General features: G+C 44.3%; 1 protein-coding gene across 2 annotated transcripts in view; it reads left to right on the forward strand.

Moving 5' to 3' along the window:
• The first annotated feature begins 762 nt into the window (after positions 1–762).
• GAB3 (GRB2 associated binding protein 3) overlaps positions 763–27,805 on the forward strand; it is an 80,692-nt gene continuing 53,649 nt past the window's right edge. For both annotated transcript variants that reach the window (XM_057718398.1, XM_057718399.1), the window contains exon 1: positions 763–834. In XM_057718398.1, coding sequence (XP_057574381.1) covers positions 763–834 — 72 coding nt within the window. The remainder of the gene's footprint in view (positions 835–27,805) is intronic.

The raw sequence follows: 27,805 nt of genomic DNA on the forward strand, positions 1-27,805 counted from the left end.
AGCGGCACAGACAGGCCTGGCCGCCTCTCAGCTGAGTTCCTGCTTGTGTGACTTTGGGGGATGATGGGAGCCTGTTTCTCACTGTCCTCACTCGCACAGCTGAGAGCCTGCTCAAGCCCACTTTGCTAGCGTTGAGCACAGTCACCGGCCCTGCCGCCGCCGGTCTCGGTAAGTGTCGTGTGCATGGCTGTTATTTACCGGGCTCAGCACCCCGCGTGCACCATGCTTCTTGGATCCATCTTTTAAAGCCTTCGCTTCAAAGAGACTGTAAACAGCACTTCCATCTTTGAACCTTCGGATTCTGGATGATTGGGGTTCAGTTTTGCAGCAGAGCTCATCGCTGGATACAGAGGTCTTCGGGGGAGGGGCGCAGAAGAAGCAGTCATTTGCACACCATCGCGTGGAGCCCGGAAGTCCAGGGGCAATTCGGCTGTTCTTTGTCCCTCAGCCGCGACACCGCAGATGCGGGGTCTAGACTTCGCTCGCCTGACCCCGAGGCACGCGGAGCAGCCCTTCGGACGCCCCGCCGACTGGCCCCGGGGGCGAGGGCGGCGGGGGACCGGCTCCGGCCCTGCGCAGGGCTCGGCGGCCCGAGGCCGGGGGTGGCGCCCGTCCCCTCCGGGCGGGGGTCGCGGGGCCGCGGGGGCGGCGCCGGGCGGGCGGGCGGGCGGGCGGGCGAGAGGCGCTGGGCCCGCCCCGCCGGCATCCCCGCCGACTTCCTCCCGCCGCGGGCGCCGGCCCGGCCGGAGGAAGCGCGGCACGATGAGCGCGGGCGACGCCGTGTGCACGGGCTGGCTCGTCAAGTCGCCCCCCGAGAGGAAGCTGCAGCGCTACGTGAGTAGGGGCGTCGCCGCGCGCCCGCGGGGCCGCGGGTGGCCGCCGGGTGGCCGCGGGGTGGCCCGGGGCCCCGCGCTCGGGCTGCGGGCGCGGCCGGCGGACGCGGAGCGCGACCGCACGTCGAGCCGGAGCGCGGGGCGGGCGGCTGGGGCGAGCCCCGGCGCCGTCTCGCTGCGGGAGCGGCCGGGGGACCTCGCGGGAGAGCGGCCCCGGCCCCGGGCGGCGGCGGCGGGGGAGAGGGACGGGGCCCGCGACGCGCCGCCTGCGCCGGCGGGGCGGGGAGGCTCCGCTCTGCCCCGGGGCCGCGGGCACTGTCCTCCCGCGGAGCTGTCATCAGACACGGCCGTCCACAGCCTTCCTCAGGGTGTCGCTTCTCAGCTTCTCCTTTCCGCGGACGCCGCTCTTTTCGAGAACCTCCGGGAACCACGGGCTTTGGCTAGGATGAGACCAGGTGCACTCGGGAGGGCACCTCTTCCTACACATCCCATCACCATCTTAAATGCACCACCCACCCGCGTCCTCAGGCCAAGGTCTTTACAGCGTACACTTGCTCAGACCCCTTTCTCCATCGACCCGGGGCCAGACTTGTGTCCTTCTCTTAGGAAGCTCTGGGAAGGTTTTTTGCCGCTTGTTCCGCTGAGCGGCATTTTAGAGCCCTGTTCCCCTTGGCATGTAGGTGTCATAGATCTAGACACACCTAGATTCTTCTGATTAACTACCACCGTTTACCTTCATCATTCTCTTTTAGTCCCCGAGTCTATAAACACGAGGTCCAATATTTCTCAGCCTGTGAATCACCCAGCTGCTTCGCTAACGATGCAGCTGCTTTCAAGACTCACTGATACTCAAAAGGGGCGGGTGAGGGTCTGTCACAGACCCGTACTTGCAAACCCAGCTCGAGGTAAGTTTCCTTGTTGCCCTTTGGAATGGGAGACTTTTTAAAGGTTTACTGCATATCGCCAGATGATGCAGGAAGGTGCTGAACCTGCAGTGCAAAGTTCGTGACAGATTTTTTTTCCTGTCGTGTTTTCTGTCTTGTCCTGACCAGACCGGTTTAGGAAACTATATTAGTATTTCATCCACTTTGGGAAGGCATGGGTGTCTATAACTGTTATCACACGTGCTTCCTTCTCTTGAGGTGCAGTGGAGGTGTGGCAGGTGTGGACTTTGCACGGCTTATAAGACACGTGGGGTGTGTGATGGGGTGGCGACGGAGGAGACTTAGGACACAAGACTACCTAGAAGTCATCTTACCAACACTCCGAGTTTTAAACCTTGACTCTTAGAACATGGTTGGGAACTCTTTCTGAGGGACACAGTCGTTTAGACAGTCGATGCTGTTCGGTTGAAAGCCGTCTGGAGAACACACCATGAAGTCAGTTTCTGCTGGTCTCTAAGTTCTGCAGGAATCCCATGTTGCCACTAGATGGCGATCATTTGTCAGTGCTCACGAACTGCTTTTCACTCAGATCCTATCGGGAGTACTTATTCCGTCTTCCTTTTATTTGAGCACCAACTCTGAACCAGGCCCTGTGCCATTGGCTAGAGAGAGAAAAACAGACTTGATCCCTGACACAACTAGGGCAATAACTCAGCTGTTTGTGCTGCCAGGCCAAGTAGCACTCTGTTAATGTTTGTAAAATTACAAATGGAAGCTGAGTCTGTATTTAGGGAAGTCTTTCAGTCCAAGGTAAACTTGTGTTTCATCCTCGAATCTATGAAAGAAAGGTTAGTTTTCTCGCTGCTCTTTAAATTTTTAAATTTAACTACAGTTAATTTACAATATCGTGTTACTTTCAGGTGTACAGCTTCAGATTTTTTCCATTATAGGTTATTACAAGATATTGAATATAGTTCCCTGTGCTATCCAGTAGGTCCTTGTTGATTACTATTTTATATATACTGCTGTGTGTTTACTAATCCCAAACTCCTAACTTATCCCCACCCCTTCCCCTCTGGTAATCATAAGTTTGTTTTCTATGTCTGTGAGTCTATTTCTGTTTTGTAAGTTCACTTGTATTTTTTTTTAGATTCCACATGTAAGTGAAATCATATAATATTTGTCCTTCTCTGACTGACTTCACTTAGTGTGATAATATCTAGGCCCATCCATGTTGCTGCAAATATTTAATTCTTTTTTATGCCTGGGTAATATTCTATTGTAGATATATGTACCACATCTTCTTTATCCATTCTTCTGTCAATGGACATTTAGGTTGTTTCCATGTCTTGGCTATTGCAAATAGTGCTGGACATTGGGGTGCATGTATCTTTTCAAATTAGAGTTTTCACCTTTTCTGGGTACATGCCAAGGAATGTGATTGCAGGATCGATTATATGGTAGCTCTATTTCTAGTTTTTGAAGGAACCTCCATACTGTTTTCTATGGTGGCTGCACCAGTTTACATTCCCACCAACAGTGGAGGAGGGTTCCTTTTTCTCGGCACCCTCTCCAGCATTTATTATTTGTACACCTTTTGCCATTCTGACTTGTGAATTACTGGTCTTTAAAAAGATAGTTGATTCTTTTCTTTTCTGCTGTTTGTTTCACAAATATACGAACTTATTCTTATAAACAGTCAAATGATCTAGAAATAAATACAGTAAAAAGTGAAAGACCCTCTTTAATTTTCCCCCACTTCCTACCCATCCTGTGTACCCCTCCTCATGCCCTTCCATGCCTCTCCCTAGGGATGACAACTGTTAGAAGTTTGGTTAGTATTATTCTGAAAAATTTCAAAGATACAGTTTTCTTTTTGCACAAATTTATACAAATTGTCCTGTGATTTTCTTTTTTCACAACAATGCTGGACATCTTTCTGAGTTGGTACATATAGATTTGCTTAATTCTTTTAAACCATTGCCTAACATTCCTTGTCATGGATGTAACATATTTTAACAGTTTCTCTGTTGATGAACATTTATCTTGCTTTTATTTTCTCAATTTTAAACAATGCTATAACAACAATGATAAAATTATAATAATTCACATTTATTGACTGGTTGTATCTGCCAGGCACTACTAGGAATTATTATAATTATTATTTTATCTCTGCATACAAGTTCTTTGTTGGATATATAATTTGCAAATATTTTCTACCAGTCTATAGTGTGTCTTTTCTTTCTCTTTACAGTATCTTTTATGGAAAAAGATTTTAAAGTTTTAAGTCCAATTTCTCAATTTTTCTTTTATGGATCATGGTTTTACTGTCAAATCTAAGAACTCTGGCCTAGCCCTAGATCCTGAAGATTATCTCCTGTTTTTTTTCCTAAAAATTTTATACTTTTACACTTTAGATCAGTGATACATTTGAGTTAAATTTTGTAAAAGGTGTGACGTTCCTGTTGTGATTCATTTTCTTGCAAACCAATTTCATTTATTCAATAGACTGTCTTTATTCCATTGAATTACTTTTGCAACTTTGTTAAAAACCCATTGGTCACATTTATGTTAGTCTGTTTCTGTGTTCTCTAGTCTGTTCCTTTTTTCTCCTTGCTCATCTTTATGCTAACACCATGCTGTTTCGATGACAAGAACTTTATAATAATTCTTGAAATCAGGCAGTTTTAGCCCGCCAAGTTTGTTTTTCTTTTCAGAGTTTTGGCTATTGTTGGTCCTTTGCCTTTCCCTACCAGTTTCAGAATTCGTTTGTCAATTTATTTTTGTATATTAACCTTGTATCCTGCAACCTTGCTAAACTCACTTATTTATAGTTTGAACTTTCAGGTACTATCAATATTGTATAAAAATGATGAGAGCAGACATCCTTGATTTTTCTTGATCTAAGGGGGAAAGCATTTAGTCTTTCACCTTTTAAGTACATTAGCTCAAGCCAATGTTCCCTTGTATTGCTAGTTTGCTGAGACTTTTTATCATGAATTGGATTTTGTTAAATGCCTTCCTTGTGTCTGTAAAAATAATAATATGCTTTTTCCTTTTTGTGTCTGTTACTATGGTGAATTATTGTGATTGATTTTTGTATTTGAAGCCAACTTTGAGCTCCTGGGATAAACTTCACTTGGTTGTGATATATTATCCTTTTCATGTTTTGCTGGATTTAATTTGCTAATATATTCTTGTTTTGTTGTTTTGGGAGGGACTGGTTCTTTCAAAAAGATATTTATCAATTTTCAGTATCAAAACAGTTACACTATTGGTTTCTCTTTCTCCCAATCGGCCCTCAAAGAGACCACACCAAAGGAGAGTACACTTTAAGCCAATTAAGCTGCAGGATGCACACCTAACAGACCTCACTGAAACCTCACCAAAAAGGAGGGATTGCATAGGGAAAGAAACTTTAAAAGATCAGCCCACTGCCAGCCCAGACTATAGAGAGCTCTCACAGCCAGATGGGGTGACCAGGGTTAATTTGATAATATTTTGCTGAGGATATTTGTGTCTTTGTTCACGAGGGATGTTGGTCTGTAGTTTTTCTTTTCGTAATACCTTTCTCTGGTTTTGATATTAGCATAATGCTGGTAACCACTACTCTCTTCTCTGTATCTATGTGTTTGTTTTTGTGTGTCTGTTTGATTTGTTTGTTTATTGTATTCCACATATGAGTGAAATCATATGGTATTTGGTGTTCGTCTTTCACTTATTTTGCATAGCATAATGCCCTCTAGGTCCATCTGTGTTGTTGCAAATGGCAAGATTTCCATCTTCTTAATGGCTGAGCAATATTCCATTGTGTATGTATACACATCTGTATCCATTCGTTCATCATTGGGCACTTAGGTTGTTTCCAAATCTTGCCTGTTGTAAAGAATACTGCAATGAAAATAGGGGTGCAGATACCTTTTCTAACCAGTGTTTTCATGTTCTTCAGTTAGTACTTATACTAACTGTATTTTACAAATAGTTAATCAACTGATTCAACACCATTTGTTGAAGAGTCCTTCCTCTACACATATTTTCATATGTTGCTAGAGAGCATGTATTTTGTTTTCTTTTAATTTATTATTTTTTGGGGGGGTACACCAAGTTCAATCATCCGTTTTTACACACGTATCCCCGTATTCCCTCCCTCCCTCGTCTCCCCCCCCACCCTCCCTCGAGTCTCCCCCCCCACCCCACCCCCCGTCCCAGTCCTCTAAGGCGTCTTCCATCCTTCCATCCAGACGTTGGTCTGTGTAGTCAGGTACAATTAATTCTGCTTATAAAAGTGCTTAGAAGTAGAATTTCTGAGTCAAAGTGTATGTGAATGTAAAATGCCATTAGATATCACAGAGCATGTATTTTTAAGGAATATATGCATATGATTCAAAATCAAAGCATATTAAAGTATATACAGTGAAAAGTAAGTTCCCCTTTTCCCGCTTTCTTCCAGCTACTCAGTCTCTCCCTCCAGCTGCAAGCATTGCGGATTTTCCTTCCGGATATATTGCATGCACATACAAGCGTATTTTTTTTGAACAAATGGTAGTATACTATATTCACTATTTTATAACCCCCTTTCTTAACAATTCACTTTGGGGATTGTTTCATATCAGCACATATAAATCTTTCTCATTATCTTCATAATATTTCACTGTATGGAGATACTATGATAGACCTTTTCTTGTTTCCAGTCCCATGCTACTATAAACAATCCTGCCGTGAATGTCTTTGTACGTTGGTCTGTGTAGTCAGCTACAATTAATTCTGCTTGTAAAAGTGCTTAGAAGTAGAATTTCTGAGTCAACGTGTATGTGAATGTAAAATGCCATTAGATATCACAGTGCTTGTCTCTTTGCAACCCCCCACATATAGTATATTATCAAACGTTTTGAATTTCTTTATGAGTGAGGTTGAGCATCTTTTCATATATAAAAGACATTTGTATTTATGTTTCTACCGCATGATTTTCATTGCAACCTAAGTCTTAAATTGTTTCATGGGTCTATTTTGGGGCAGTTTTGTTCAGTTGCTCTTTCTGCTTTTATCTCAGCTCTTAAATTGTTATTGAATAGGCATTACATTTACGAGTTTCAAAAATAAAAAAAATATATTTAAAACATACATTAAGACATCTCACCCTCACATCAGTCTTCATCCATCTTAATTGCCCTTAGCCCTCAAGTAATCATATTTCATAGTTTTTTCTTTCACACTTCCAGTATTTCTTTTTCTAAAATCACAATATTGATTTTTTAAGCTCTTTATTGGAATATAATTGCTTTACACTCTTGTACCAGCTTTTGAGGTACACCAAAGTGAATCAGCTGTATTTATACATATATCCCTCTCGCTCCAGTATTTCTTTCTATAAATACAAGGACATATGTATATAGCTTCTTATTCCCCCCTTTCTTGTACAAAAGGTAGCTTATTCTATATCCCGTTCTATATCTTAGTCTGTTCATTTAAGAAGACATACAGACGAGCACAGGGAACTCTAATCAGTGCTCTGTGGTGACCTAAATGGGAAGTAAATCTAAAAAAGAGTGAATATATGTATACATATAACTGATTCACTTTGCTGTACAGCAGAAAATAACACAAAATTGTAAAGCAACTATATTCCAATTAAAAGAAGAAGAAGACATACAGATGGCCAACAGGCACATGAAAAGATGCTCAACATCACTCATCATCAGGGAAAAGCAAGTCAAAACCACAATGAGATATCACCTCACACCTGTCAGAATGGCCATCATCAAAAAGACAAGAGATAAGTGTTGGTGAGGATATGGAGAAAAGGGAACCCTTGTGCACCGTTGGTGAGAATGTAAGTTGGCACAGGCACTATGGAAAACAGTATAGAGATTCCTCCCCAAATTAAAAATAGAACACTGTATGATCAACCAATTCCACTTCTGGATATTTATCCAAAGGAAACGAAAGCACTAACTTGAAAAGATATCTACACCCCCATGTTCATTGCAGCATTATTTACAACAGTCAAGGTATAGAAACCACCTAAGTGCCTATCAATGGGTGAATGGATAAAGATATGGTATATACGTATGCATACAATGGGATATTCTCCAGCCATAAATGCTGGAGAGGGTGCGGAGAAAAGGGAGCCCTCCTGCACTGTTGGTGGGAATGTAAGTTGGTAGAGCCACTATGGAGAACAGTATGGAGGTTCCTCAAAAAACTAAAAATGGAACTACCACATGAGCCAGCAATCTCACTACTGTGCATATACCCAGAGAAAACCATAATCCCAAAAAAACCATGTACCACAATGTCCATTGCAGCACTGTTTACAATAGCCAGGACATGGAAGCAACCTAAATGCCCACGAACAGATGAATGGATAAAGAAGATGTGGCACATATATACAATGCAATATTACTCAGCCATAAAAAGGAATGAAATTGAGTTATTTGTAGTGAGGTGGATAGACCTAGAGTCTGTCATACAGAGCGAAGTAAGCCAGAAAGAGAAAAGCAAATACTGTATGCTAACTCATATATATGGAATCTAAAAAAAAATGGTACTGATGAACAGGGCAAGAATAAAGATGCAGATGTAGAGAATGGACTTGAGGACACGGAGTGGGGGGCGAAGGGGAAGCTGGGACGAAGTGAGAGAGTAGCATTGACATATACACACTACCAAATGTGAAATAGATGGCTAGTGGGAAGCTGCTGCATGACACAGGGAGATCAACTGAGGATGGGTGATGCCTTAGAGGGCTGGGATGGGGGGGATGGGAGGGAGTCGCGGGAGGGAGGGGATATGGGGTTATATGTATAAATACAGCTGATTCACTTTGTTGTACAGCAAAAACTGGCACAACAGTGTAAAGCAATTATATTCCAATAAAGAGCTTAAAAAAAAAGAATAAAACTCAACACCAAAAAAAGAAGAAGAAAAGAAAAGAATGACTTCTTGCCATTTACAACAACATGGATGGAATTTGAGGGCATTATGCTAAGTGAAGTAAGTCAGACAGAGAAAGACAAATGCCATGTGATCTCACTTTTATGTGAAAAAAAAAAACAAAAGAAAAGTTGAACACTGAACTCAAAGATACAGAGAACAGATTGGTGGTTACCAGAGGCAGGGGATGTAGATGTGTGGGTGAAATGGGTGAAGGTGGTCCAAAGGTATAGACTTGCAGTTATGAAATAAATAAGTCCCGAGAATATAATATACAGCATCTTGACTATAGCTAGTAATACTGAATTGTATATTTGAAAGTTGTTAAGAAGGTACATCTTGAAAATTCTAGAAAAATTTTATTCTAGAATTCTGTCGATGTCCGTGACCAGAGATCATCATTATTTTTGAGAGCTGTATGATGTCCCTATTTTGGACACCTGAGTTGTTTCCACTCTTGATTTTACAACCATTGCCACGATGAGTAACATTGTATATGTGACATTTTGTATTTGTGCAGGTATATGTGTATGAGTCCCAGAGCTGGGATTGCTGAGGCTGTGAATCTATACATTTAGTAGATATTAACAAATGTTTGATTTAGCCTTGCCAACAGCATGTGTTGTTACACTTTGGTATTTTTGCCATCTGATAGGTGAGAAATGGTATTTCTGTGTCATCTTGATTTGCAGTTCTTTTATTCAGAGAGAGGTTGAACATTTCTTGATATGTTTATTTATTTTCCTGTGCCCTGTGTGCTCTTTCTCCATTGTTGGTCTTTTTAGTGGCAATTTCTGGGAGGTGATTAGTCCTTTGTGAGAAGAGATATGTATAATTTCCCCCATTTGTTACTCGTATTTTGATTATGCTTACGTTATTTGTGTATATGTGCAAAAAAAAAGTGTATCTAGTAGAATGTGTCAATATTTTCTTTTACAGCTTCTGTATTCTCAGTCAGGTTTAGGAAGGCATTTTCCACTCCCTGGTTTTAAAGGAATTCACCTGTGCTTTCTTCTGGTGCTTATATGGTTTGGTTTTGTTTTATTTTATCATTTATTTTTCCCCTGAGTGTTTGGGTTTATTGAGGGCATGGGGGAGTCTACAGGGGAGACTCAAGTGCCTGCGGGCCAGGCCAGACATGAGCCTGGGGGGCATGGTGATCCTGGCAGGTGGCCGGGGACGGGGTCTCCAAAACCTGGGTTGACTTGAAAGTGTGACCTTCAGCTCCATCCCACCAAAACCTTGGGACTCCAACATTCCTGCACAGCAGGGGTGGCTGCCTTTGGGCATGGCCTGGGCGGGCGTGGCCCCGTGCGGGCAGTGACTTTGCACATTTCTCCCCCTTCAGGCAAGGTCCAGGGCCATTCTTCCCCAGGGAGGTCACCTGCTCAGCGCTTAGAGCACTCGGGTGCAGAGTCTGTTTCTGGCGCAGGCATCTGGGCAGGAGCAGACAGGAGCCCGGGACAGTGTGTTTTATTTTTTACATTTCGATTAGGGATCCATTTGGAGTTGATCCTGGTGCAGATGTAAGGGATGGATCCGATTTTATTTTTTTCCAAATGGCTGTCAACACTGCATATTAAAAAGCTCATCTGATAGTGCCCTTCCTTATCATATATGAAATTCCCCATATTTATTTCTGGTTCAATTTCTGGATGTTCTGTTATCTTCCATTGGTCCCTCTGTCCATTCACGTGCCATTATTACGCTGTTTTCATAATAGAGGTTTTACACTTGACTTGAATAGCAATGTGGCTAGTCCCCCTTTATTCTCTCTTTTTTTTTTTTTTTGGAGTTTTTTAGAGTTATAGAGTTTTAAGAGTTTAGTTTGGCTAGTTTTGATTTTATTTTCCCACATGAACTTGAGAATCGGCTTGCTTAATTTCAAAAGAAAACCTGTTCTTTGGGAGGAGGATTATGTTAGATTTTTAACTTAGAGAGAACTGACATGGTGTACAGCCTTTCCAGTTGTTCAAGGCAGCTTTTACGTCTTACACAAGTATTTCCAAGTTTTTTCTTCACATTGGTCTTTACACAATTCTTATTAGGTTATACCTGCTTGGGGTTTCTTTGTTTCTTTGTTTTTTTACTTTTGTTGTTATTGTAAATGGGGCTTTCTCTCCATTGTATCTGCTAACTGTTGTTGTTTATATCCATAGGGCTCTTGGTTTCTGTCTTCACCTGAATTCCTTAGAAAACAGAACTTGAGCCAAAGCTTATTTGCCAAGGCTTTGTTGGGGCTGTAATCTCCATGCAGTGAGAGTGATGCAAAAAAGGGAAGGAAGGAAAGAAAACACCAATTGGTGTGTTTGCTGAGTTGGCCATGGTTTCATGAGAAAACACAGCCACTGGCTGGGTCATTTGGCTAGATGTGGGCAGGCTGTATAGAACCAGCTCACCTTGAAACGGTCTTTTGCAACAAAGAAGGGAGATAAATGTATCTGCCAGTTCCCTTATGGCTCCTGTCTCTCAGTGTCTTTCTGGGTAGCCACTGGGTCTCATCTGAATCCAGAAGTGGTGGAAGGAACTGGAGTATTTGAGGGTTCATAGACTCAGGCCTGGGCAGGGTGGGAGGGTCTCTCAGCAGAGGCCACAGCTCCCCACTGAGCGAGCACCCAGGCCTGGAAGGTTAGGTGGGGCCAAGTGCATTTGGAGATGCGCAAAATTGGGTCCAAAATAATTTCAACATATTGATATTCTATCCTCTTACCTTTGAATTCTCTTACTTTTTGTAGTAGTTTTTCAGTTGATTCTTCTTTGGGGATTTCCTGTGTATACAGTCATGTCATCCAAAAGAGAAAGAGGCTTTTTAAAATATTTATTTATTTGGCTGTGCTGGGTCTTAGTTGTGGCATGTGGACTCTTAGTTGCGGCATGTGGGATCTAGTTCCCTGACCAGGGATCGAACCCCGGCCCCCTGCACTGGGAGCATGGAGCCTTAGCCATTGGACCACCAGGGAAGTCCCCCAAATAGAAAGTTTTACCACTTCTTTTTTCTTTCTTTTTTTTTTAAAATTTTATTTATTTATTTATTATTTTTTGGGGGGGGTACACCAAGTTCAATCATCTGTTTTTATACACATATCCCCGTATTCCCTCCCTTCCTTGACTCCCCCCCCTTCCTTGACTCCCCCCCCCACCTCGAGTCCCCCCCACCCTCCCCGCCCCAGTCCTCTAAGGCATCATCCATCCTTGAGTTGGACTCCCTTTGTTATACAACAACTTCCCACTGACTATCTGTTTTACAGTTGGTAGTGTATATATATGTCTGTGCTACTCCCTCGCTTCGTCTCAGCTTCCCCTTCACCACCCGCCCCCCCCAAACCTCGAGTTCTCCAGTCCATTCTCTGTATCTGCGTCCTTGCTCTTGTCACTGAGTTCATCAGTACCATTTTTAGATTCTGTATATGTGAGTTAGCATACAATATTTGTCCTTCTCTTTCTGACTTACTTCACTCTGTATGACAGACTGTAGTTCTATCCACCTCATTACATATAGCTCCATCTCATCCCTTTTTATAGCTGAGGAATATTCCATTGTATATATGCCACATCTTCTCTATCCATTCATTTGTTGATGGGCATTTAGGTTGCTTCCATGTCCTGGCTATTGTAAATAGTGCTGCAATAAACATTATGGTACAAGTTTCTTTTGGGATTGTGGTTTTCTTTGGGTATATGCCCAGGAGTGGGATTACTGGATCATATGGTAGTTCTATTTGTAGTTTTTTAAGGAAACTCCAAGTTGTTTTCCACAGTGGCTGTACCAACTTACATTCCCACCAACAGTGCAAGAGAGTTCCCTTTTCTCCACACCCTCTCCAACATTTGTTGTTTCCAGATTTTGTGATGATGGCCATTCTGATTGGTGTGAGGGGATACCTCATTGTGGCTTTGACTTGCATTTCTCTGATGATGAGTGATGTTGAGCATCTTTTCATGTGTTTGTTGGCCATCTGTATGTCTTCTTTGGAGAAATGTCTATTTAGGTCTTCTGCCCATTTGTGGATTGGGTTATTTGCTTTTTTGGTATTAAGCTTCATGAGCTGCTTCTATATTTTGGAGATTAAGACTTTGTCCGTTGTTTCATAGACAATTATTTTTTCCCATTCTGAGGGTTGCCTTTTAGTCTTGTTTATGGTTTCTTTCGCTGTGCAAAAGCTTTTGTTTCATGAGGTCCCATTTGTTTATTCTTGATTTTATCTCCATGATTCTAGGAGGTGGGTCAAAAAGGATCTTGCTTTGATGTATGTCAGACAGTGGTCTGCCTGCCTATGTTTTCCTCTAAGAGTTTTATAGTGTCTGGCCTTACATGTAGGTCTTTAATCCATTTGCAGTTTATTTTTGTGTATGGTGTTAGGAAGTGTTCTAATTTCATTCTTTTGCATGTTGCTGTCCAATTTTCCCAGCACCACTTATTGAAGAGGCTGTCTTTTTTCCATTGTATATTCGTGCCTCCTTTGTCAAAGATAAGGTGCCCATATGTGTTTGGGCTTACTCCTGAGTTCTCTATTCTATTCCATTGATCTTCCTTTCTATTTTTGTGCCAGTACCATACTGTCTTGATCACTATGGCCTTGTAGTATAGTTTGAAGTCAGGAAGCCTGATTCCACCAACTCCATTTTTCCTTCTCAAGATTGCTTTGGCTATTCGGGGTCTTTTGCGTTTCCATACAAATTGTAAGATTTCTTGCTCTAGTTCTGTGAAAAATGTTGTTGGTAATTTGATCGGGATTGCATTGAATCTGTAAATTGCTTTGGGTAGTACAGTCATTTTCACGATGTTGATTCTTCCAATCCAGGAACATGGTATGTCCCTCCATCTGTTTGTGTCATCTTTGATTTCTTTCATCAATGTCTTAAAGTTTTCTGCACCACTTCTTTTTTCAATTCTTATGTGTATCATTTTTTCCCCCTTGTCCAAGTGTGTTGATTAACACCCCAATGTGAAATAGTAGTATTGATAATCGTCAAGCTTATGTTGATCTTGACTTTTATAGGCATGCCTTCAGTCTTTTCCTATTAAGGAAAATATTAGAACTTTATAGCAATTGAACAACAAATCCTCATTTCCGTCTCTCCCTGTCCCCCAGAGACCACCATCTTAGCCTCTGCTTCTGTGAGTTTGGCTACTTTAGAGACCTCATGTGAGTGTAATCATGCAGTATTTGTCCTTTTGTGCCTGGCGTATCTCACTTAGCATAACATCCTCCAGGTTTATCCACGTGTCACAAATGGCAGGATTTCCTTTTTTTAAGGCTGAATAATATTGCACTGTATGAACATACCACATTTTCTTTATCCATTCATCCATCATCCAACACTTAGATTGTTTCCATGTCTTGGCTATTGTAAACAATGCTGTAATGAACATAGGAGGACAGGTATCTCTTTGAGATCCTGATTTCAATTCTTTTGAGCATATACCCAGAAGTGGGATTGCTGGCCCATATTGGTATAAAGTTTCAGTTATACAAGATAAATTATTTCTAGAGATCTGCTGTACAGCATAATGCCTATAGCCAACAATACTGAACTATGCACTTAAAATTTGTTAGAAGGTTAGATCTCATGTATGTGTTCCTACTGCACACACATTGACACACACGCAAAGGAACATAGGGAAACTTTGGGAGGTGATGGATATGTCTGTTACCTTGACTGTGGTGATGGTTTCACAGGTGTCTACATATTTCTAACTCATCACATTGTACACATTAGTTAGGTACGGTTCTTTGTGTGCCAATTATACTTAAATAAAGCTGTTTTTTAAAAAAAGAAAGAAAAATGTTCACTTTTGGGCTAGGAGAATATATTTTCTTCATGTTAGTGAAATATTCCACAATTCCTTTATCACCAAGTTTTTTTAAATCAAAAGTCATTGCTGAATTTTATTAAGTTTTTCGGCATTTCTAGTGCTGGTCATATGACTTTTTCATTAAATCCAGCAAAGCAATGAATTCTATTAATAGATTATCTAATATTAAGCCACCTTTACATTTCTGGAATAAGCCCCAGCTGAACAAGGTATATTTTTTATTGTGTTGTTGGATTATTCATACTAATATTTTATATTAGATATTTGCATCAATATTCATAAGTGAGATTGGTCTTACCTTTAAATTTGGCTTTATTTCTATACAATCTTTAGCAGATTTTGGCATAAATGTTATACTTGGCTCATAAAAATTTGGAAGTTTGCCATATTCTAGAATATTTTAAGTAGAGTTGGAATTAACAGCCCTTTAAAATTTTGGCAGAATTCCCCTCTAAACTATATCTGGTGCTTTTTGTGTGTGTTTAGATCTTTGTCAACTCTATTTCTTTTATGGAAATTAATCTGTTTAGTCTATCTCTCCCTGAGTCAGTTTTATAAATTATACCCGTCCTGGAAAAGTATGTGTTTCATCCTGGCTATCAAATTCATCACATATCATTTTATGAAATGTTCTTATGATTTTTTAAAATTTGTTTTTTCTCTTCCCAGAGGTATTGCTTCCCTGTCATTGTGAATTTGTGCCCTGTTCCTTTTTCCCTTGTTGGTTAAGTTACTTGGTGTTTTCTATTTTATTGATTTCTGTTTTGGCAGTGAACCAGGTTTTTGATTATTAAGTTCTACTTTTTAATTTTTCTAAATGTTTAATTTCTCCTTATCTATTTATTATTCTTTCATTCAATTTCAGTGTATCTTAGAGATGAGGAAACTTGGACTGACCACACACTCCTTGTAGATGTTATACTGGTCAGGATTTTAACTTGCAAGTAACAGAAGCTGATCCTGACTGATTTAAGCAGAAAAAGAGCTGAACAGAATGATATTGGGTCTCTGACAGACATGGTGAGAGGGCTGGATAACCAGCTTTGAGGTTAAACAGCCAGGAAGAAACACCCCAAACCACAGCTCAGAACTAGTTCTGGTGAGAAACCCGCTGTTGCTACTGCCTACCTGCTCCTTCCCTCTCGTGTCAAAGAGAGCGGGTGCCTGACAGCCTGAGCGATGCCACTTAGCTCGAGTTCACTGCCACCAGCATATCCTACAGAAAACAGTAGGGAAAAGAAAGGCGGAAAGACAGTGCCTTAGCCGATCAGGTTTCTTTGCCTAGTGAGGTGACTGAAACCTTCCTTGCTGCGCAGTCTGACTCCTTGGTGGTTTTCCCGGTGGGACTCAGATTCCGCCCAATGCTGTCAAATGTCCCCATTTCAACTCTCCAGGTCCAGTGTTTTCTAAGCGTGCTCTTGGTTTCACATACAAGACCTGGTGGAATAATTCGGCAACGTGCAGTGTTAAACTCAGGTGCGTTCTGGGTGATCTCAGCTTGCGCATGTAAGCTAGAAGAGAGTCTTTTAGCACTATTATAGAAAGTCTAGTTTTCCAGCCATGCCTTGAGCCAAGAATTTAAGGCTTGGAGCTTGTCATCCTTTTGCTTTATGATCTCCAGCACATTGAGAAGCAAACGCCTACCTTGGCGTACTGGGCATATCAGTTCCGGGAACTAGATGATTATTTAATTAGGTGGCTAGCAGACTGTTGTGGGGTCTGCAGAAGCAATCTTGAGGCCGAACTGGCAGGAGAGACCATCAGAGTCTGTATTCCAGCTGTAAGGGAGCCTGGAAAAGAGAGAGTGTTAATGGGAGTGCAGCAAAAAAGAAGAATATGAGAATGATTTTAGAGAAATAACCGATGGGGCTTGTTGATTGCTTAATTAAAACATCTGAGAGAGACAGGGGCCACTGAGCAGGGTGGTCGGTAAGCCCGATCGCACTGCAGGTTTGTCAACTTCAGTGATTGCAAAGGGTGTCACTGGTAATCTCAGTACACACTGGCCACATTTTTGAGCAATCACTTGTTATCTGGACACTTCCAGCGATGGGAAACTGGTTACATAACATTCTTCTCAGAGAATCATGTGACAGCTCCGACTGGGAGAATCCGGCCCGGTGTTGTTACCTCTTGAAATTACATGGAATGCATCTCACTCTGTTCACCCGCAAGCCCTGCAGGCACCTGGTGTGAGGGTGGCTGGTCGATGCCACCATTCCTCCCGTGTTCTCGGGCCATCCATCCACCTCCTCCGAGCCGCTGCCAGACTGAGTGTGCTCCTGGGGTCAGAGAGCGAGGCCTAGCCGAGCCGAGCCAGCCGCCCCCTCCCCGGCTGGAGGCTGGAGGTCCCCTTGGCTCAGGGCTGGCGGCCACCCCACGGCTGACTCACGCCCGCCCAGCTTCCTGTCTTTCCTCTAGTCTCTGGTTGTGCTGTCGATGTTTTGCTTTGTCGAGGCCTGGGGACTGGACCTTGTATTTCTTACTGGTAAATTTCACCTTTTCGTTTGCAATTTGTCCTTTGGGCCGATCTGATTATGTCACAGAGGGCCTGAGGGAGGGAGCGTGGGACCAGAGACCTTAGTCCGAGGGCAGGTCCTTGAGTTTGAAGTGCCTGTGGCATGTGCTACAATCACTTGGGTATGTCCAGAGCTCAGGGGTGGGGCCTGGGCCTGGGATGGCGTTTGGTGGTCGCTGGAGTACAGGTGGTAGAAATCGTGGGGGTGGAGTGGGGGTGGGGAAGGTTATTCAAAGAGAGCGTGATGACAAAGAAGGAAAAGGACCTAAGACAGAGCTTGAGGAGACACCCCAGTCACAGAGTCATAGGAAAGGTGTCAGTGGCCTGAGGCCAGAGCAGGCTTCCTGCTCTTGCTGGTGAAGCTGACTCCCATCAGTGGTTTAGGAAGAAATGGACAGGGGGATGGTAGAAAGAAGAGAGGTGCCATGGTAGCCGAAAGCAAAGGGGATGAAAGCATTTTATTGCTTTGCGCTGTAACGTCACCAGGAATCAAGTGACACCCACCTCCAGACCCGCGCCGACACAGAAGGAAGTACCACCAAGTGATGAGAGGGTCTCAGAGTCAGCACGTTTCCCAGGGGACCCAGAGTGTGGCTTTCAAGGAGTTTGGCTTATTGCTGTTCATGAGCTGGTTGGATGTCTTCAAAGGAAAAGCCCGCCTAACACCCTCTCCTCAGGTCCTTCTCAGGATATAAGTTCCCACCTGTTCAGAACCTGGAGCGAGTGGAGAAACAAGGCCATTGTCACATCTTGTTCTTTTTTCATTGGAGGCGGGCAGCTGCTCCCACCTCCACCCCCCACCCCCACCCCCCTCTGTGGACCTAACAGTCAGCGCTCACATATGTTTTTCTTTTCTGAGAGACTCGTATAAGGACTCTCTCGCCAGTCTCAGTAGAGCTCCTGGCCTTCAGAGGCGGTATTCATCTGTTTCCATATGGAAGAAAACCATACCTGCTTGTCTTTCTGTGACTTAATGCCTGCAAGTCCTGTTTGAGGGATTGTTCTTGGCTACTAGAGAGCTTTTGGCTTGGAGTTTAGGCATCTACGAGTACCTGCGAATTCACATGCCCCACCACTTAGGCAGGAGAGGGAGGAGCTTGGCTAGAGCACTTGGGGTCAGAGACGTGATGGGAGAGAGTAGGGGGCTCGTGTACGGTCTTGGAGCCTCTAAGAAGACCTTGGGCTTTTCATCTGAGTGAAGAAGGAAGACATCAGAGGGTTCTGAGCATAGAAAGAACGTGAACTTATGCTAATGCATATATATGGAATCTAGAAAAATGGTACTGATGAACCTAGCGACAGGGCAGGAATAAAGTTGCAGATGTAGAGAACGGACTTGAGGACACGGGGTTGGGGGTGAAGGGGAAGCTGGGACGAAGTGAGAGAGTAGCATTGACGTATATACACTACCAAGCGTAAAATAGAAAGCTAGTGGGAAGCTGCTGCATAACACAGGGAGATCAACTCGATGATGGGTGATGCCTTAGAGGGCTGGGATAGGGAGGGTGGGAGGGAGTCGCGGGAGGGAGGGGATATGGGGATATGTGTATAAATACAGCTGACTCACTTTGTTGTACAGCACAAACTGGCACAACAGTGTAAAGCAATTATACTTCAATAAAGATGAAAAAATAAAATAAATAGAATTGAACTACATTATAGACCAAGGCCTTGTGAACAGCCTCTGCTTCATTTTGTCGCTGCAAGTGTGTTTCGTGTTGGAGAATGATACATTTTACGCTTCACTTCACTCAGACTTGTAAATGAGATGAGGGCAGTGGACCTCAAAGAACCACAACAGAAGGCCTGTGGCCAGAGAGTTACTTGCTTTCTGCTGTTTTGCTGTTGTAATGACGTTAATATCCATGAATGTACGTTGTTGTGCACAGGTGTCAAAATTTTGTGCCGATCTGACGGGCAGAGGTATCACATGTTTAAATAGCAGTGTCTGGTTATGTGATTTGGGGCTTATTTATATCTTTGGCCCATTTTCCCTATTAGGTCATTTACATTTACCAAAGTGTTTTCATAGAAGCTCTTTGTGTATTTTGCTTATTCACTTGTAGCTCCGTGCAAATTCATCACCTCAACTTTGTTCAGGGGCTCTCTCGCCTTGCAGATATTTTTTCTCTTTTGTAAGCAAATCTGTACATTTTTTTCTTTATACTTTCTGTGACTTGTTTGGCATCTCGCAATTATATTCATGTAATAATTCAACATAAAAGATCAAGAGAAAACGTAGGAAAGTATTTTTGATAGTTTTGTGTCAGGCTGCATGAGCGCAGAGGCCCTGTGTAGCTGAGCCTCAAGGCGTGCTGGGCAGCCGTGCGGGGTTGGTGGCGGGGGGAGGTGCCTCCACAACTGCTGTCTCCCATCAGGATCAAAGCCAGGTCCCTTCTGCCCCGGAGCACGCGGTTTTCTTGTCTGGCTCCTTCCACGCAGAGCCTCACAATGCATCCGGCTGCACTGGGTAACTCCACTTAGCTTGCCTTCTTTACATATCAGAATTGTGCCTGGTTTATGTTGACACGCCAGCTAGGTCCCCTCCCAAGGCCTCCTTTTTGGTGGTTGTTTCGGTTCATCACCACCAGTTCCTATTTCACAAGAGCGAGTCTGTTACATTGTGGCTTTCAGTGCTGACAAGAAATCCGTGGTTTGGGGTCTTGGGCCCTGAGCATGGTGTAACTACAAATTAAACTGAAGTCTAAACTGTAATTTAACTCCACCCAAATTTTCACACCAAAAGAGAAGTCTCACATGGCCTTGCCGGAAAGAAGTACACTTTTCACAGCTTACATCCTAAAATGTGATTCTGGCCAATATCATCAAGTAAATATGAAAGAGATAAAATGTATCATCAGTTAATTACTTCTGAGACAGATCCTTCCCTCAAAATGTTTTTCTATTTGAGATCTTTTCAACTTTAAAGAACAGATCACTGTCATAGTCTTTAAACTATCTAGGCACAGAAAAAGATGCAAGCTTCTTCAGGAACCCCGATACCAAATTCATAAAACTGTAGGTCAGTCTCATGACAAATGAATTCCAGATGTGTTGAATTTAAATGGAAGACAATAAAATATAATTTCTACAAGAGAATGTTGTAGGATCTCAATCTGATCTTGGGGTGGGGAAGACCTTTCTAAACATGATAGAAAAACCGTAAAGGAAAAGACAGGTTTTTGCTCTATGAGGATAAACAGTCCATTCATGTACTCATTCCTTCAACAAACATTCCCCGAGCAGCTCCTGTATGCCAAGGACTTCAAAAACAATATAAACTTTAAAAAAATATATAAACTTATAAGGCAAATAAGTTTATATCCTTAACTCCTATGAGTAATCCTTGTCAATCATTAGGAAAAGATCGGTATCACAATGGAAAAATGGGTAAAGGAAAAGGTGTACAAAGGGTCGTGACCCATAAGAAATAATATACAACCTCATGAGACACCAGACAAATACACAGTTAAACAACAAGTGCTCTTTTTGCTTTCGCCTTTGTGACTGCCGGAGCTTTCAAAGAGGTTTCTGAGAAAGAAACATATTTCTGAATACATGTTTATATCATTCCCCTCTGTGAAACTCGTTGAAAAGAATGAAAAGAGTCTAAAATAGAGCAGGAAAATCTAAGCAAGTCACAGAAAGACCTTAGATCAGTTAGACATCTCATCTGCCCCGGAAGGGTACAATTTTGAGAAAATAGAAGAAAGATTTTTGACGGGTGCCAGTGAAAATTCCTTAACTGAGACTCTCAGATGGCAGGAGCAGAAAGGGACCGCGACAGGCACAGGACTAAAGGCAGCAGGCACAGCGGACATTCCTGCATCGTGATTGGCACGTGCATTCCGGGGATGCAGAAACGCACTGGGGTTAGCAGGGAGGAGGCCCAGGGAATTGGCCTTGAACTGTAAACGATAAAGGGTTCTTCCTTCTAACAGATGTATGTGCTTTGAGCCCAGTAAGTCATGAAACCAAGTTGAAAGCCAGGCCGTTCTTTTCCTCTCTAGGTACCTGAGGCCAAGCCTGCTGCCGGCCGGTGCCCTCTGGGAGCTCAGCTTCTCCCAGGCCGACACAGGAGCTTAAGTCAGTGCTGGCATCCTGTGGGCTTCCGGGCGGAGCAGCTTCTCTTGAGTCACAGTTTTGTGCTGGCCAGAGGCTGGGAGGTGGTTTTGGCAACTTCCTGCAGCCAAAACAGTGTTTCGAGCTGATGAGCCGCCCCGTAACCATCACTCTGGGCCGTTAGCTGCCTGCCAGCTGGGACCCGGCTGCTGCCCGCTGTCCCCTCTTTCCGTCCCTCCCGCCCTCTGGCAGCTGAGTCACGGGTAGCACGCGTGTTAACAGCACCGGCAGCTTGACTTTTGAGGAATGACTGTGGCGTGGTTTTTCTTCACAGCTTCAGGCTGTCGTGTCAGGTTTTTAGAAAGCCTTCCCAGAGGCCAGTGTTAGGTCAGCATCCACCTCTGTTTTTTCAGTCCTGTCATCATTTCCTGATTTAAATGTGAATCTTCAATTCAGGCAGAACTTATTTTGATTGAACAAGATTGACTGAGCTCTCTCTCGGCACCAGGCACCAGGGGGACATTTACCTCAGCTCCCTTACATCTGATAACACGAGAGACCGGGTTTTCCGAATGCCTTCCCAATTCGTGTATCTCAGGAGAAAGAAGGGGAAGCCTCTTGCTAGACTGTGAGCTCATTTGCATAAAATGGGGCCAGATTTTCTCCTTTCCAAGACCTTTTGTCCTCGACTTTGTAACCCATCCCTCGGAATATACCTATTATTGTGAGTATCGTATGTTCCGAGGGATCGGTGTCACCTCAGGTCACTCTGTCACTCTTCTCATCATTCATGGACTCCTCTGGAGACGGTCCCAGGAGCCCTCACCGCTCCTGTGCTCAGCTTGAGAGGTGGAGAAGGAATGTCCCTAGGGGACACCCTTGGGTGTGACGGTCATGTTGTTTCCAGTTCAGAAATAATGAGAAACCACCCAGGACATGGAGTGGCACTTAGGTCTCAGTACACTGGGAAGGTCAAGTCCCTGTCACGTAGAGTGGCACACTTATCTGTGCTGAACAGTCCTCCTCGGGGCTCCTCCTTCCCCATCGCACAGATCCAGGACTTCTCTGCCTCTGTTGACAAGGCCTGGAAGCGGAACCTGTGGGCCAGGCCGTCTCCAGGACAATCACAGGAAGTTATTCCACGCCTGTGTGAAGGTTACAGGCCATCAGGCTGAAGGGTCACCAGGAACGAGAGGAACATGTAACCTGCTCCTGGAAATTCCCGACCCACCGCCCTCAGGTCCCCTGGCTTTTGTGGTCCCCCTTGGCGAGGAAGTAGCAGGCGGAGAGAAGGGGCCCCCTTGAGTAAAGCACAGCAGAAAATAGAACGTGAACCAGGACTTTGTTTCTTCAATCATGTACATCTTTTGCAACACATAACCGCACCCCAAACTTCCTGAGTGTTTTCAAGGTGAGACCGCTGGGAAGAAATTGGGAGCTGGGCTTAAAGGAGCAGCTCTTGGGAAGTTACTGAAAACCTACAAGCTGTTACCAAACGCTTTCTTTCATCTCATGTTCTGGGACCACATCCAAGATTCCCAGGGGCCTCACCAATGGCGGTGGGTGATGGAGTTGTTACGTCTTCTAAACACCCACTCACGTTTACTAAGTAAGTATCCGTGGATGGCAAGCCAACGGCAAGAAAAACACAGCAGGGGAAACGTGTTCCAGTCTGAGGAATGGGGCTGAAGAAAGATGTAAAAGGAAATGAAAAGTCCGTCAGTCAGACAACGGCCAGTCTTAGTCCTCTTTGTGTGTGAAGTGACAGAAATATTCCACTTCAGAGTTAGATCAGGGGAAACAGCTCTGAGAGTTCCGTGTGACAGGACAGTCTGCGGAAAGCTCTCTAACACGTGACTTTGAGGGTAATATGCTCTGTCACCTGGGTTCCATCTAAATACCTCCCGGGGAACCTCAGGAGCAGTAGGAGCGGCCGGCCTGAAAAGCTGCCTGCTGAACAGACCTCACTGGGTCCCCAACCAAGGCAAGTAGGCGTATACCTTCCTCCAGTTGTGGCTTTGTTTTCGCTTTTCTTTAATTCACCTAATTTTTATTCATTTTCTTAAATTAAATAGAGCACTGTCCTTGAACACTGAAAGGGGAGCTGTGAACAAGACACTCCATCTCTCTGAGGACCATCTTCTTTTTCTGGAAAATTATCTGCCTTGACCATTTCACAAGATTATAAATACAAGTTGATAAACTTGTAAGAGAAAGAAATGTCATCACCGAATGCTCATTTGCCCTTGTTCCATTCGGGGCACTCTAAGCACTTGGAAACACATGACACAGTAATAATACCTGCCTGGTCGCAAAGCAGAGTCTCTGATTCAGCTTCAGCCCCTCTCCTCCCTCAGGGCCCATCGTGTCTTCCACCATTTGGCCACCGCCTCCTCTTTAGTGTCATCCTCTGTCACTGCAGCCTCCCTGGCACGTGTGAGCTCATCCATCCATGTGGTACATTCTCTCACAGCGTGTGGTCCTGGATATCAGAGCATTGAGTATGTTTCCACTGGATGTAATGATTGATGCATTTAGATTGAAATTGAGCCTCCTGGGGAATCTACTTCTTGTAGGTTTCCCTTTCTGTACTTTCTTGACTTCTTTTGGACTGAGCACCTTTTTGTAGACTTATTTAGAAACTTTACTAGATTCCCCAAGAGGCTGTAAAGAAACAGGAGCTGCTGTTGTATGTGCATGTCTGTGTGACTCTGTGTGTGTGTGACTGTGTGTGGGTGTGACTGTGTGTATGTGTCTCTGTGCAGTTTCATTGCACGTGTAGATTCCTGTGAACACCACTGCAATCAATAGACAGATATGTTCCAGCACGAGGATTCGTCCTGTTAAGCTTTTCCAGCAGTCCTGCCTGCGCAGGGCACACGAGCTAGATGGGCACAGGCTAGAGTCCCAGGGCGAGCTGGAGTCCAGCTGATGGTCATTGGCCCTGTCTTGGTTTCTAAAGTTCCTTTCACCTGCATGTAATGTCTCATGCTCCTCAAACAAGTTCCACTTCCCACTTTGTACCTCTCTTCAGTGTAATCGTGAGAAATTGCACATAACTCGAATGCTAGTCACACTAGAGATAGGTCCTTGGCAACATCTTTTCTCCCTGTTGTTCTCTAATTGAGGCGCCTCCTGCAGCCTGCCCGGAGCACATCCACGGGTCCGAAGGGGAAGAGACCTGCACAGTTCCTTGGGCAGCTTGAGTGGAAAAGTGCCCTGGCTCAGACGACAGTCATGTTGAAGGATCAAAACCCACAGCTCCAAGGGCAGTTCAATGGAGGTTTCGTTCCCTCGGCCCGAGTTGGAAAGCCAGGCGATGCGGAGGAAATGATTTCATAGCTTTGGGATTTCACCACTGCAGAGGGGGCAGGGGGCCAATTCCGCTGAAACAAAGGGACAGTAATCACTCTGGCCAGAAAAGCGGTTTAAATCAGAGGTGTCTCTTTACAGCCTCAGAGACTTGCAGGATGTTTCTCAGTGCACTTCAGTGTGTTTCCATGATAGATACAACCCAGTCAGGCCCAGCCAGGCATAAAGTGCTCAGACTTCGAACTTTTGTCCCTGTTGATCTTTAGCCTTGATAACCTGTCTTCTTAACTGAGAAAAGCTCGTCTTAGACATGCGCTGCCGTGTCTGGATGGAGCATTTGCTGTGTTTGAGTTAAAAGGCTCGGACCAAGCCGGGCCTGACTGCCTAAGGTCCAGCTTCGAGACCTTGTCTGTCTGGTTCCCCTTCACATCCCCAGTCGCTGGCACGTAAATATGTGGTGAGGATATCCTGGTGATGAGGTTTGTGATGAACCCACAAAGGTAGTCATGTTTTAAACCCAGGTCTAGGGCACCGTGAAATTATGTGTAGGGGATCGGGGGTCGTCGTGGGGCACAGACGCTAGTCCTCAAACAGACAAGAAAGGGGAATACTAGTTATTTAAAGTAGTACATAGGGAACTAAGGTAGGGAGTCACTGTGCAGCCACTATGACTTGGAGGATCAGACGAGGTCGCTCTGAGAAGGTGCAGTTAAGTTACGGTGTCAGCAACATGAAGCTGAGATCTGAATGAGAGGCATGCAGGTATTTGGTGAAAGAAAAAGCAACAACTAGGGCAGCAGGTATTTGGTGAAAGAAAAAGCAACAACTAGGGCAAAGTCGCCAAGATGGAAATGAGATTTTACATGTTCAGGAATAGTGTGAAAGCACGAGAGAGTGGCCAGGATCGGGAGTTGGGATTTTATTATAAGGGAGCCTTTGGAAGGGGCTAATTCAGGGAGCAACACGACCTGATGGATGGTTTTAAAGGGCCATTGAGTTCTCTGTTGAGGACCGGGACTAGGGTGGCTGGAGCGGGGCAGTGTGGAGAGAAGGGAAAGTATAGCCCCCAGAACTGCGGATGGTTTGCATGTGGGGAGTGAAGCAAGGATGCCTCTAAGGCTTGGATTGAGAACATGGGTGAATGGCGGTACTATTTACTGAGATGCTGGAAGGCTGGAAGAGGAGCAGGTTTGAGGCACATGAAATTAAGAGCTTAGTTTCAGGTGTGCTGAGCTTGAGAGAGCTCTTCGATATATAAAAGCAGAAATGTCACATGGTGGCATTTATATGGTTCTGAAGTTTCCAGGAAAGATCTAGATTGGAAACATAATTTTGTAAATCATCAGCAAATAAGTGGTTGTTAAGAGAAGTGGTACTGGGTGAGGCCACTGAGGGAGAGTGTGTGTAGTTCAATAAGGTAAGGCCGGCCAGAACAGTGTGTGTGCGTGTGTGTTTGCGCGTGTGCGTGTGTGTGTGCGCGTGTGCGTGTGTGTGCGTGTGTCTGTGCGCATGAGTTCACATGCATGCACATTTCTGATGAGAGAAGATCCATGAATTTCATCATGTTCTCTAAGGGGTTCACAACCCATAAAAGCACAGGCATTCCGTGTTGACCTCCCTTTTCACCTCTTCCTTCTCATCCTTGGCCAGTTAGTTTCGTTTAGAAAAGGAGCTGCCTTTAGGCATCGCAATCTGTAGAGATGCTTATTAAAAATGCACATTCCAGGGCCTCGAGCCAGGCCTGGTGAGCCTGTTCATTCTTCCCCAGAGAGCTGCTAAAAATGCACTTCCGGTTCACTGAGCACTTCTTTGATGCCTAAGATGTCGTTCTGCACATCCAGTGAATTTTTCATTTCAGGTATTGTATTTGTACCTGTGTGAGCTCTGGTAGTCATTCAGTTTGTGGATGTCCAGTAGTTGTTTTTGGATTCACCTCATAGGGTTTCACCCAACACATGTGGGTGTTAGTATTCAGCCAAAGTGCCGTGAGGGAATTCCCATGTAGATTTCTAGAGCTGTTTCTTTACCCAGCACCCTCCTCTTTGGCACCTTTCCCTACAAATTTCAGCTACCTCAACCATCCGGAATGCTGATCTGTCTTCTCAAGTCCGCAAGTCATTACATTAGGGCCCACCCTAATGACCTTATTTTAACTTGATTACCTGTGTAAAGACCCTGTGTCCAAATAAGGTTACGTTCTGAGATATTGACGGTTAGGACTTCAACATAGGAATTGGTGGGGGGGACAGTTCAATCCATAACAGAGCAATTCGGGTTCAAGTCTCAGTCCCTCTTCCCTGGATGCCAAGCCTGCCATTGCACAGCCTCACAAGCGCTTGTACCTTTGTTTAACCTGGGGTGGGAGGGTCCCTCTTTATCAAAAAACCAACCAGGAGGTGTTTGTAAACATAGAATCGGCTAGTGGGATTGGTTTCGGATGGGAACAACATGTAGCTTTCACTCTTATTCCTCGAACAATTCCATACAAAGCAGCAGGCTTGTAATCTTGACACACCTTCCTAGAGGAGTTCAGTTTTACCTCCTTCATATTCGAGAAATGAGCACAAACACTTTCCACAGGTTACAGGTTGTTGCAGGTTTTGTTGCTGGAGATGATACGGGTGGGGTGGTAATGAGTCACCTTAGTGGCTGTGGCAGGAAAGGCTGATGGGAAACAGATCTTTCTATGGGCAGAGCTAGAACAGCCCTCAGGGCCCATCGGTGTACAGTGGGGGGATGCCTGGTACCTGGGGGGCCAACAGTCTCATGTCATTTTGCAAGTTACTTTTAAACTGACAGCATTTTGCTGTGGAATTCTGCAATCCTGCCCTTGTGAAATGTGAACATGTCCCCAGTTGGAAGAGCCAGCAGCACATAGTGACTGCATCCGTGAACATGCCCTGTCAAGAGGAATGGTTTTGTTTTTTTTGTTATTTACTTATTTATTTATTTTTGGCTGCATTGGGTCTTTGTTGCTGTGTGCCGGCTTTCTCTAGTTGTGGTGAGCAGGGGCTACTCTTCATTGTGGTGTGCAGGCCCCTCATTGCGGTGGCTTCTCTTGTTGCGCACCACGGGCTCTAGGCATGCGGGCTTCAGCAGTTGCAGCACATGGGCTCAGTAGTTGTGGCACATGGGCTTAGTTGCTCTGCGCGCACGGCATGTGGGATCTTCCTGGACCAGGACTCGAACCTGTATCCCCTGCATTGGCAGGCGGATTCTTAACCACTGTGCCACCAGGAAAGTCCCAAGAGGAATTGTTTTAAAATCCTTTTTATTGTAAAAGAAAACACACATGCCCCATCTGGATCACAACCTCCTCCTTCCCCCCATGAATGACTACTATCCTGACATGTATCGAAATCCCTTCTTTGCACTTTAAAATGTCTTTATCACTCAAAAGAGCATCCCCTAGACACTATAATACAATGGAATATCACTCAGCTAT

The sequence above is a fragment of the Hippopotamus amphibius genome, chromosome X (assembly GCF_030028045.1).
Source record: "Hippopotamus amphibius kiboko isolate mHipAmp2 chromosome X, mHipAmp2.hap2, whole genome shotgun sequence".
NCBI classification, from domain to species: domain Eukaryota; kingdom Metazoa; phylum Chordata; class Mammalia; order Artiodactyla; family Hippopotamidae; genus Hippopotamus; species Hippopotamus amphibius.